The 10,785-nt window shown below is 46.9% G+C and overlaps 2 protein-coding genes across 2 annotated transcripts; one reads left to right on the top strand and one right to left on the bottom strand.

Moving 5' to 3' along the window:
• Positions 1-544: 544 nt before the first annotated feature.
• JCHAIN (joining chain of multimeric IgA and IgM) lies at positions 545-5,016 on the bottom strand. The gene is made up of 4 exons (XM_065634566.1): positions 4,909-5,016; positions 2,953-3,088; positions 1,984-2,064; positions 545-1,494 (listed from the first exon to the last, which is right to left on the bottom strand). Exons 1-4 carry the CDS (start codon positions 4,970-4,972, stop codon positions 1,296-1,298), a joined length of 480 nt encoding a protein of 159 aa, XP_065490638.1. The 5' UTR covers positions 4,973-5,016; the 3' UTR covers positions 545-1,295.
• A 3,867-nt stretch (positions 5,017-8,883) lies between these two features.
• UTP3 (UTP3 small subunit processome component) lies at positions 8,884-10,584 on the top strand. The gene has a single exon (XM_065634226.1). It carries the CDS (start codon positions 8,940-8,942, stop codon positions 10,506-10,508), a length of 1,569 nt encoding a protein of 522 aa, XP_065490298.1. The 5' UTR covers positions 8,884-8,939; the 3' UTR covers positions 10,509-10,584.
• Positions 10,585-10,785: the final 201 nt, after the last annotated feature.

Raw genomic sequence — 10,785 nt, 5'->3', positions numbered from 1 at the left:
TGTTACCTATTACCAACCCCAAATATCTAATGAGCACAGCCGAAGCCTTTGCAGTGCAGGAGCTGGGCTGGCCCGGAGCCCTGTCGCCTATTTCTGAGTTCAGCTGCAGCTTTGCCTGGTAGATTATGGTCATAAGCTGCTTTTTGTGCTGAATTCCCTACTGTGAAACAATGTCTTGGAGCTCAATTTTTTCTTTTTTTTGCTCTGCTTTGATACCTGCTTCAGTTTCTGCTGCTAATTAAACTTTTTGGAAAACTGGATAAGCAGTTCTTTAGGGAGAGCTTTTTACTTCTTCACTGGAAAGAGTGAAGAAAATCATTCTAGACAGCTTTTTCTTACGAGTTCTGGCTGAACTAGAATACAACACACAGGATGCTGCAGAAAAAAATTTATTTAATGTTTTGCTAATAGAGCTACAATTGTGGGAGTAAAGTTTTTACTGTTTTACTATTGCAAAAATATATGAAGCCAGATGAGGACTTTTCAGAATAGCCTAAGGCTTTACAATCAACTTCTGACAACAGTGAGAAACATACCAGCCATCCCAAATGTTACACCGGACACCTTTAAATGTAATGTGTCATACAGCATCAGCTCCTTAATTTGGTGAGGGTTTCTTGTATGAACAAAAAGAGTACTGGTGTGGAAGAAGGACCGAATCTCCAACGAGGGTCCTGCTCGAGCCACTGAATCAGCTTCAGAGAATTTCTTGCAGTTCTAAATGCAAAGTGAGGAACAAGCAAAGAAATTCACACCAACTTGATTTTTTCCATCAATTGAACTGGGAGCAGGGCTAGACAAAGCCATCAATATCAGTAATTAACTGTGGAAAGTGAAATCACTAACATTTCCTAGAAAATTTTACCGGTCCTGGCACAGGTCCCGGCAACTTTGCAAAATGCTTCAGGGTAGCGGCATCTTTTGATATTCCATAAACGTACATGAAAACTGGAAGGGGGCAATTGTCCAAGTGCTAAAGGATTTAGAATGCCCAATTACAAAATAACTTTGAAATCGGAACTTGGTCTCATCCCTCATCTTTATTCTCAAATATGATTGTACAACAGCCTTCTAATAATGGCACTAATTCTGCTAAGGTGATCGAAGGGTCTTGTGTACAGGTTGAGCCCAGGTTTGCTTTGGATTGCTATTAAAAACAATATGGAGAGAGGCAAGTTGACATGACTCTGGGAGCTGATACTCTGGCCACTGTTGTCCAGGTACTACGGTGCTATGCGTGTATTTTTGGTAGGAACACTGAGCGCAACAAGGCACGAGTACAGCAGAGGATGGAGCTAATTGGCGTAGCAGGATGCTGGCGTCAGAACTGCTTGAACGTTGGTCGTCTCCCCGTGGTGGAGCAGTGGGAAGGTTGAGGTGTAGCACTTGTCCCTGTCGTAGGTGTAGCAGGTTTCGGGTTCGTTGCAGTCGCTCTGCTGGGCCTGGTATATCTGACCATCCAGTTCAACTTCTACGGGATCACATTTTTTGCAGCTGGAAGAGATGGGGAATAGAGTAAGTGTTAAGACTTGTGATGAATAGGTGCCCCTGGTGAAACCCAAATCTTCTTCACTGATCTGCAGATGTAGCTGCAGAGGTACTGGAGCCTTTCTCAGTTTTACAGAGGAGCTCCCAGCCAGATGCTCTGTGTTGTCAAACTGCTGTTAGCAAGACTGGCCCCTAAAAGGGAGGGTTAAACAGGAAACATGTAATTTGCTGATATTTAAGACATTCAAGATGAATGGGGTAAAAATGAAACATACAACTGTACATCTGAGACCTTTATATATGAAGTAATCATGGGGATAACAATATATTGGCTTGCAACAGCACGTAAAAGCTAGGCTCTGTGGAGAAAACTTCCCTCTGTGACCCTGCCCCACCCTCTCTACTGGCCTTCAGGCAGGTTTTCGAGCTGCTGTGGGCAATGCTGCAGGGCAGGGTAAGTCTGAGGAAATGAACTTAGCAAGTAAAATTACTTACAGTTCAGTCATGCGGTAGACGAAAGTAGTTCTGAGTGGGGACATGGGGTCAGAGATGTTCTCTCGGGCTTTCAGGGGGACTCTGCAAAGGAGCAAAGAGAATTGCTGTCATGAAAACTGCTTGTTGAACAGGGGACTATTCTGCTGTGACCAATTCTACATTCTCTTCTTGTTCTTCGGGTTATTTCCTTTCCGACCTATCTCCATAGTCAAGCCCAGGAGCGGCAGATCTTGGCCCCTCTGTGCCCTCAAAGGCAACAGCCCTCCCCAAGAGGACTGCAGCGGTTTGGGGAAGTGCTGCTTTCAGGGTGACAGTGCTGATAGTTCCTTTTTAAAAAAAATCTGAGCTGGCAGAGGCCTGAGAAATTTGCATAGACAGATGTTGAATTAGTGTTTCTCCTCTTGTGAGCTCTACCAGAACTCCTGCAGCTCTGAGCCTGAACTTGGTCCATGTTTCCAAGAGAGACACATTTCTGTAAGGTTTGTGTGAATAAATAGGACAAAATCCTACTCCTAAACTAAGATCTGCCTCATAGGATTAACTTTTTTCTGATCATTTAGACATTAACTAGGTTTCCCAGCCTATATCATAGCAGGTTTGCTAACGGATCAGACCCATAAGTGAGTCCAGTATCATGGGACTAGTTTGGTTTCAGATTAGATCAGCTGTAGAAACATTACACTGTACTTCCCCAGCCTGTTTTGTACAGTTACAGTTACTGGACCTCCTAAAACACTGAGATGCTTTTTGCACCTGAAGGGACAAATACCAGACGGTTGCATGTGAGCTAGAAAAACGCAAGGCTTAAGACGGCAGCAAAAGGAATTATTGCAGGACACTACAGAAAGGAGCTCATGGGAAAACCAGTTCATATCGTCGGTGCTAGGACATAGGAAACAACACAGAGGGAGGCCTATGACACACCATTCCCTGTTTGCTGTCTCCCTGTAATAACTGTCTGCCACTTACACAATGCGTATGTTTCTCTCCAGGATTTCTTCATCAGGATTTTCTTTGGAAGGGACAAACTTGGAAGTCACAGTCACACATTGACACTTGTTGTTGACCAGCACGTACTCCTGGTCCGCAGGGTCCCGTGGATAACCTGCAAGCAGAGGATATGCATCCCAGGGTCAAGAAGAAAAACCTTGAAACCTGCTCTAGCAGAAAGATAAGTGATACACGGATGCCAGAAGTTGCACCATTATGGCATCTCAATTGACTCAGAAACTTGCAGAAAAGCCTCTTTAGCCTCTTCCTCCTTGAGTCTTGGTGTTCCTTTTGCCTTGTAGAAAGTCTCTAGCTTCTTGTCCTTCATACAGACCTTCCTCTGGTGTCTGTCACAGTATTCTCTATAATGTTGTGTGCAATTCTTTCTAAGCACTTAATACAATGACAATATTCAAGTCAGATCCTATTTGCTTGGGGAGCTGTCCCAAAACTTTTGGGAGCAGGCTTTAATTCATCTGGTAAAATTACATTAATATACTCTTTCATGATTATGCAGGGGGTTTTTTGACTGTACTCTAAAAATATTGTCCTGATATAACTCCTTGTGTAATACTCTTGGCTTCAGTAACCAGAAAAGTGACTGGTGCTCCATATAATTTTTTAAAATAAAATAAAGTTACAAAGCTGCAAAAAAGATGGTTTTATCAGCAATGCTTCCACGTATCACCAATTAAAGTCCCCTTTGGGGAGAAGGTGATGGCTAAATACTAAAGTTGCTAATGCCCTTCTAAATGTTTACAGGTTGGATTTTCAGGTGCATAACTTAGTGCAGTATGGTGTTCCCTCCCTCCTTGATGCACATGCAGAGATTATTTGACAAAATTTTCCATATTCCATTATTGGGTTGTCCTGTAATATGCTGAACTCCAACAAAATGCAGCTGCAGCATAGAGAAGAAGCAAATGCATTCCAAAAATCTGTTGAAACTCTGCTGCAGGTGCAAATAGCTACTAGATTAAAGTAGGTAGAGGCTCTAAATTTAGACAAAAAATACATTGATTTCAACTTAAGTAGTACAAACAGCACTTCTGTAGCTGCATGTAACTCAAATTTGACTTCCCCTCTAAGCTGCTTACATATATACATATATTTTAAGCCATGTGTATGAATGGGGAAAAATAGACTGGGCTCTGTCTTGAATCAAAACAGCATTTCTCAACATTTTCTGCCTTTTCAGCTAATGGATTGTGCAGCTGGTCACTTTGCACAGGAAGCAGTACTCTTCTGGGACCTGGGTAGGCATCAGATGCCCTTTCCCAAAAGCTGGAGGAATTGCAGGGATGCTCTTATCTGTGTGTTGGGATGGTTAACCTAGAGCACAGATTTAATCCCATGGACCAGATCCAGCATGTGAATGAGAATGACTTGAGGTTGCTGCACAGATCTGGCGTGAGTGTAGTCAGTGTCTGGTACTGCGAGCCACGCTGAAGGGTGTGCTGGGATATACTCCGATCTCAGTATGCGTCAAGAGGTTTGAGAAACTCAGTGGAGTTACAGGGTAAAGTACAGATTAATCAGACACAGGTTGGCTGTAGCAGTGTGACAGGATCACCAGGAGGACTTTAGAAGCCTTTAAATGTAGCAGGTTAGAGTCTTGCAAGCTTGTTAGCGCTGGAGAAAAGCAAGAATGCATGTTTGCGGTTTGTTGCTTCAGAACCTGATCAAGAATGGCTAATCATAAAATCTTAAATTTGCAGCTAGTCATCGCTTTTTTTTAGCCTTAAGGTAGGAATTAAAAACACACAGCTCTGTGGTGCGGAAAGACACTGAGGTGTCCAAGCACCACTGAAGCATGACTGCTCGAGCTGCCTTTGAGGCTTGATTTTTTGACTGTTAAATTATTAATGGCTGATTACACAAAACCACCACCCATATCTTAAGCATAGTTTTCCGTTGTTTTCATGTCTCACCTACCTGCCACAAAGATGAACCCCAAGGAGACAGCCAAGGCCACGCACAGCAACAAAGAGCTCTTCATCTTGCCTTCCCTTCTTTTGAAGAACGCGAGTGGAGAACCTGTGTGTGCCTATAAGGGCGTGTGCAAATGATACAGCTGTTTGTTTCCTAAAATAAACAGCCCAGCCGGCTCGCACGGACACAGCGGAAAATGTGGCTGGGGACTGAAACCGGGTATGTTTAATGCACAAAGACCTCTGGTTTTCAAAGATGTTGGGGGGCAGGGGGTTGCGCTATTACTGTACATTTTTGTTCTGTTCATCACCAAAAAGCAGTGAAGCTGCTGGGTGCAAAACCACCCTGGTCCTTTGAGAGCAACTCACCGCCAGGGCCAGTGGCTCTGTCCTACCCCGGGGTAAGGAGTGCAAGCTAAAAAAGCGTCCAGCTTGCTGAGGGGTCTCAGCTCTGGCTCCTGGTTTGGAGAAATCAGGCTTAAATGTCACTTGGGGAGTAGTTTGACCCATATAAAAACACTTCAGGCTTCAAGGTCAGAATCCTGCTTGCACCAGATTCTGTGCAAACATATATTAACGGCTCGATCTGCCTCCAAAGAGCTCTCAGTCAAAGCAGACGAGATGAGGGAAGAGAGGAGGGATAAAGGAGGTAAAGAACCAGCAGGTCTGTGGCAGAGCTGAACCCTTGTTCCAGCTCTCCCACTGCATCAAGGAGTTTCTTTCCTTATTAATGGAAAAGGGACTCCATGGGATTTGTGGCATAAAAAAAGGCTCTGAGTCAGGTCCCAGGCAAATTCTCTGAGGTCAAGCAGACTTTTCCTCAAGCTGCGAGTACTAGAGAGGATCTGGGGTTTTATGTGGGTCACCTGTGTAACTGAAAAAGAAACCTTGCAATGTAACCTGCCACGACCAGAGCTGTGTCTGCAGCATAAATGCGTGTCTGGCACAGAAAAGGCTGCCTTTTAAGGGAAAACCCGTCTTGAATAGCACTTGGTAGCCAGGGCCTCCAAGCAGCTATGGCAGGGGATATAATTTCCTTTGCTGTAATTATATGGAAGGCAGGAGGGAGGCAGAGCAAAGCATGATGCTGGCGGGCCCATTCTTAGCCAGGGTTATCGTGTTAGTGTTACCTGAATTTCCGCCATCAGCAATGCATGTTTTTCTCGATTAACTTTCAGCAGCACATGGTAAATCTCTGTGTCTCTAGCGTCTCCTTACGCAGCAGAGCAGCAGCTCTGTGACCAGATACAGGCTTTTCGCACAGCCTGTGCCACCCGGACTGCCCAGGCCTGGTTGCTCTGGCTAGGCTGCTAAGATCCTAAAGCCAGCAGGCAATACCACCAGGGAGCCCAGTTCCTCAGCCTGTCACCTCACAGGCTGTCTTCCCTTTCTTCAGACCTTGCTGGCAGGGTCCCTAAACCCTAGAGCTGTGCACAAACCCCAGCATCTGTGCCCTGAGCTTTTGCTCTGAACACAAACATCTCATCTGGCAGCTGCATGATGCAAAGAGCTTTTGTCTTGCATCAGCAGTGCTGACACACAACATTTCCCCCGGGAGGTGGTGGGGGACGATGGGTGCAAGCGCAGCTTTGAGAAGGGCATCAGGCTTTCGTGTAACTCTTATGTACACACCTTGTTCTCTCACTAGAGTCAATCATTTGGAGAGCAAAATTTTCATCTTTTCCCTCTCCCCAGGAAGTATTGCCAATAGTACTATGTGGAGCTCCCTTCTGAAACAGCAGCAAGATGTTCCCTGTGTCCCACCTTTTGCAGAAGGTTAAACATAAACCTGGCTAACCGTGAGGTGGTAGGGGTGTCCATCTGAAGTGTTATTTGTTTCAGTCACCTTTTTGGTAACAAAATAGGAGTTTTTTTTAGAAATACGCAAGAAACGATGCAGGCAGCCAGAATAAAGCACATGTAGAAGAGGCAGGTTCTGGCCTTTCTGCCAAACTGCACAGATAAAAATATGGCACTGGTAAAAAAACAAGTAGAGGCATCCATGAGTATTTTAAAACCTAAGGGAGAGAGAATGTAGAACAATATTCTATATGATTCTGTGGATTTTGGTGGTTTTCGCCACCCGCCAGTGCTCAGCATATCTGAATTTCAGTTGCTAAATCTACATGTCTGTATGCAGTCCCTTTGGTCTTTATATGGTGGTGTGAGAGTTATTTTCAGTCCCATCCAGCCACCTGCATTTCTCTGAGGATTTCTATCTAGATTGCAAGCTCTTTCAGAGGAGGATTTGTTTTATGGGCTATCCCCTTCTTACTGTGTGATGTGTTGAACAATCAGAAAATGATCTGGGCGAGCAGACATTAGAGAACTGTGGCAGTTTGGCAAGGGGCTGGCAAACCATCACCCTTGGACTCTGGGCTGACGAGTGGGCAGCTCAAATCCCAACCTCGCTGCAGGGCAGAGGCTAGCAGCGGAATAACGGGGAACGTGGGAAGAAATAGGAACCAGCCTTATAGTCTCAGTCTCTCTGGACTAGTCCTGTGCCTCCAGTTGGCCCTGGACATACTGATCTCAGTATCTGGATGAGGTGAGGCAAAACACTGATGTGTGGCTAACAGATTAAATGAATGCTATATCTCACATACGACAGCCAAGTTCTTCTTGTTGCTGTCTTTTATTTGGCCTGTGTCCAGGTGAAGTAATGTCTGAAAATGGGCATGGACAGGTTTGGAGAAGATGCCATTGTCTGAGGCAAAACATCTCTTTGGTGCAAGAGCAAGTATGGAAAGTTTTGACCCAGAGGTGATGATGTGGAGAAGCTGAGCGTGTCAGAAAAGAAGCCTCATAGGTGCCTTTGGTCTGCCATCACATCTGCCAGAAACCAACTGAATCACCAAAATGTGAGTAAAGTTGTGCAGCTCGCACTCTGTTCCAGTTTAATATTTGCTTGACGTGTCTTTTTCCACAAGAAGGTGGACAGGAGTGTTTATAAATAAAACTGCACCTGTTCTGTGGCAAGAAAAAGCACCTGCACTTGGTCTATGCAGAAATCCTCTTCTTGGGTTGTGTTGCTTCTTAATTTATCACGCCCTGGTTTCTGAGCTTGTACTAACTCATTACTGTGCCTCGTGGTGTGGCTGTCTGCATTTTGTAAAAACAGACTGCTTCCATGAGGCTCAGTATTAACGTATTTCCCTTTGGAAAGGTGGGAGGCTATGTGAGGGATGACAGAAACAAACAAGCAAAATAGAGGATGAGAATGTAACTGTAAATGAATACTCAGGGTCTTAAAAACCCTCTGATGGAGGGGTCCCCAGCTGCTGAAAATCAGAACTGCTCCTCGACTGACGCCCCGCACGCATGTCTATTGGCACAAAAGGAGCGCGGGGGCTGGCGAGGCAGGCGCGGCCAGCGCTGCGGGCTCTGCAGGCCCCGGAGCAGCCCCGGCCCTGCCGGGCAGCCACGCGGGAGGCGAGGGCTCAGCACGGCCAACACGTGCCCTCGCCTGTGCCCGAGGACGTTTTCAAATCCTTTTTTTTCTTTTAAAATCTTCTTTCTGAAACCACAGTCTGGTTGTAGGGAACTGAGTAATGACAAGTTTCAGTTAATAAGCAGACAGATGTCAGGTGCGTTTTCCATTTTGCTTTTTTCCTTGTCTTGTTGTAAGATGAATACACAGACGGCTGGTGCGGTTGTAAAGGTCTGTGCTTTGAGGCGAGGAAAAAACCCCGCAGAGGAAAAAAGGTGGGTTTAAAATTTTTTTGTTCTGTTTTTACTCATGGCATTATTCACTGCTGCTACCTGCCACGATCTAAAAAAAATAAAATAAAAAGAATTCCTAGCTTAGGTGCTGGCCATGTTACGTAGCTCCTAACAGGTGTTGCTGCACCTGGAGCGATTCGGTGCATAAAGTCGGTGCTTGACCGGGAGGGGTCAGATGTGAACGGCCGGCTGCACCGGGACTCGGCGCCGGGCAGGCTGAGCAGCGGAAGCGGAAGCAGCGCGCCGGAAGCGGAAGCAGCGCGCCGGAAGCGGGTTGTCGGAAGCGGCGGCGGGGCCGGTGGCAGCGGGGCCATGCGGACGCGCCGCGGTACCGTGCTGCGCCCGCGGGCGCAGCCCGACCAGGCGGAGGATGGCGCGGAGGAGGCGCCCGGCGGGCGGGCGGGCCCCGAGGAGCTGGCGGACGAGGTGGAGGAGTTCCACGAGCGGCAGTTCCGGGCGGTGATGGCGGCCCTGGACAGCGGGGAGGAGGCCGGGGACAGCGAGGAGGAGGAGGAGGAGGAGGAGGTGCTGGGGCTGCAGCTGCCCGAGGAGTCCAGCGAGGAGGAGGAGGAGGAAGAAGAGGTAGACGGGCTGGATTCTTATGTGGAGCACAGTGCAGAGGAGGTTGGAGATGAGGAGGAGGATGAGGATGGAGATGAGGAAGATGAGGATGGAGAAGGTGAGAAGGAGGAAGATGAGATGGAAGATGAAGATGGGGACCTGTCTATGGAAAGCGACCTGGAGGAGCGTCCTCAGGACACCAAGCTCCCCCACGAGCTGTCCTGGGGCCAGCGCAAACAGCTCTACTACGACACGGACTACGGGAGCGATGCCCAGGCCAAGGGCAAGCGCAGCCAGCAAGAGGTGGATGCGGAGGAGGAGGAAGAGGAGCAGGAGGCTCAGGTCATCCAGAGGCGCTTAGTGCAGGACTTGGGGGAAGACGATTACGGGCTGGATATGATCCAGGGCTACCTGGCTGAGCAGCGGAAAACTCAGGACAGCAAGGGGCAGAAGATTGACAAGGATTTGCAGGCCCTTTCCAGAAAGGAGCAGCTGAAGCTGCTGAAGCAGGAGTCCCCTGAGCTCCTGCAGCTGATCGAGGACTTTGAAGTCAAGCTAATGGAGCTCAAGGACGAGCTGCACCCGCTGCTGCAAATGGTCAAAAATGGCACCATCCCGCAAGGGAAAGGCAGTCGCTATTTGCAGACCAAGTACCATCTCTACCTGAATTACTGTGCCAATATCAGTTTTTATTTGGTTTTGAAGTCCAAGAGGATGCCGGTTCATAGTCACCCCGTTATCGAACGGCTGGTCGCCTACAGAAATATAATCAATGACCTAGCTGTTATAGATCAAAGATTATCCTCACAGGTTCGCATGCTTTTGAAGAACTACTATGATAAGAAGGACCATAAGTTACGGAAGGAGAAGAAGTTTGCGATGTTTCTTCCGCTGGATGTTAAGAAAAACAAACCAAAAGGTGGTCCTGCGCTTGCCAATGGCCAGGCTGATGAGCTGTCAGGTGAGTCGGACATGGATGAAGAGGCTGCTCTAAAATACTATCAAATGATGGAGGAGAAGCTGAGACTCAAGAGGAAGAGAACTGACGACCAGGACGCACTTGAAGAAGCAGCAGCGATGGAAGAAGAGGATCCAAATAAGAAGCGAGGTGTGACCTATCAGATGATCAAGAACAAAGGCCTCACCCCCAGAAGGAAGAAGATCGATCGCAACCCCAGGGTCAAGCATCGGGAGAAGTTCCGGCGAGCCAAGATTCGCCGCAAGGGCCAGGTCCGCGAGGTCCGGAGAGAGCTGCAGAGATATGCTGGGGAGTTGTCCGGCATTCGCGCTGGGGTTAAGAAAAGCAGGAAGCTTCAATGATTTTTTAAAATATTTTTTTATTGTTTCTGACAGCTGCAAGTAGCACTACTGAATTCAATAAAAAATTTATTAAGGATATTGTGGTTTTTATCCTTAAGAAAACTTTGGGGGAGATGCGTTTGTGGAGTTATTTGTTTTGGTGGGTGGGCTTTTTTTGTTGCGAGTGTGTTTGATTTGGGTGGTTGTGTGTATGTGTTTTGGTTTTGGGTTTTTTTGTTTGGGTTTGGTGTTTTTTAGAGGATGCTTCTTAGAAGGCGTCACATCTAAAAGTAGCAGA

This window comes from Caloenas nicobarica, chromosome 4, assembly GCF_036013445.1.
Source record: "Caloenas nicobarica isolate bCalNic1 chromosome 4, bCalNic1.hap1, whole genome shotgun sequence".
NCBI classification, from domain to species: domain Eukaryota; kingdom Metazoa; phylum Chordata; class Aves; order Columbiformes; family Columbidae; genus Caloenas; species Caloenas nicobarica.
The sequence above is the reverse complement of the archived record's forward strand: the minus strand, read 5'-3'. Positions and strand labels throughout refer to the sequence as shown.

Coding starts and splice junctions, on each gene's coding strand:
- JCHAIN (XM_065634566.1), bottom strand. CDS start 4,972: ATGAAGAGCTCTTTGTTGCTGTGCGTGGCCTTGGCTGTCTCCTTGGGG. Junction 2,065..2,952: donor GAGAGAAACATACGCATTGT/GTAAGTGGCAGA, acceptor GCTCCTTTGCAG/AGTCCCCCTGAAAGCCCGAG. Junction 1,495..1,983: donor GTCTACCGCATGACTGAACT/GTAAGTAATTTT, acceptor CATCTCTTCCAG/CTGCAAAAAATGTGATCCCG.
- UTP3 (XM_065634226.1), top strand. CDS start 8,940: ATGCGGACGCGCCGCGGTACCGTGCTGCGCCCGCGGGCGCAGCCCGAC.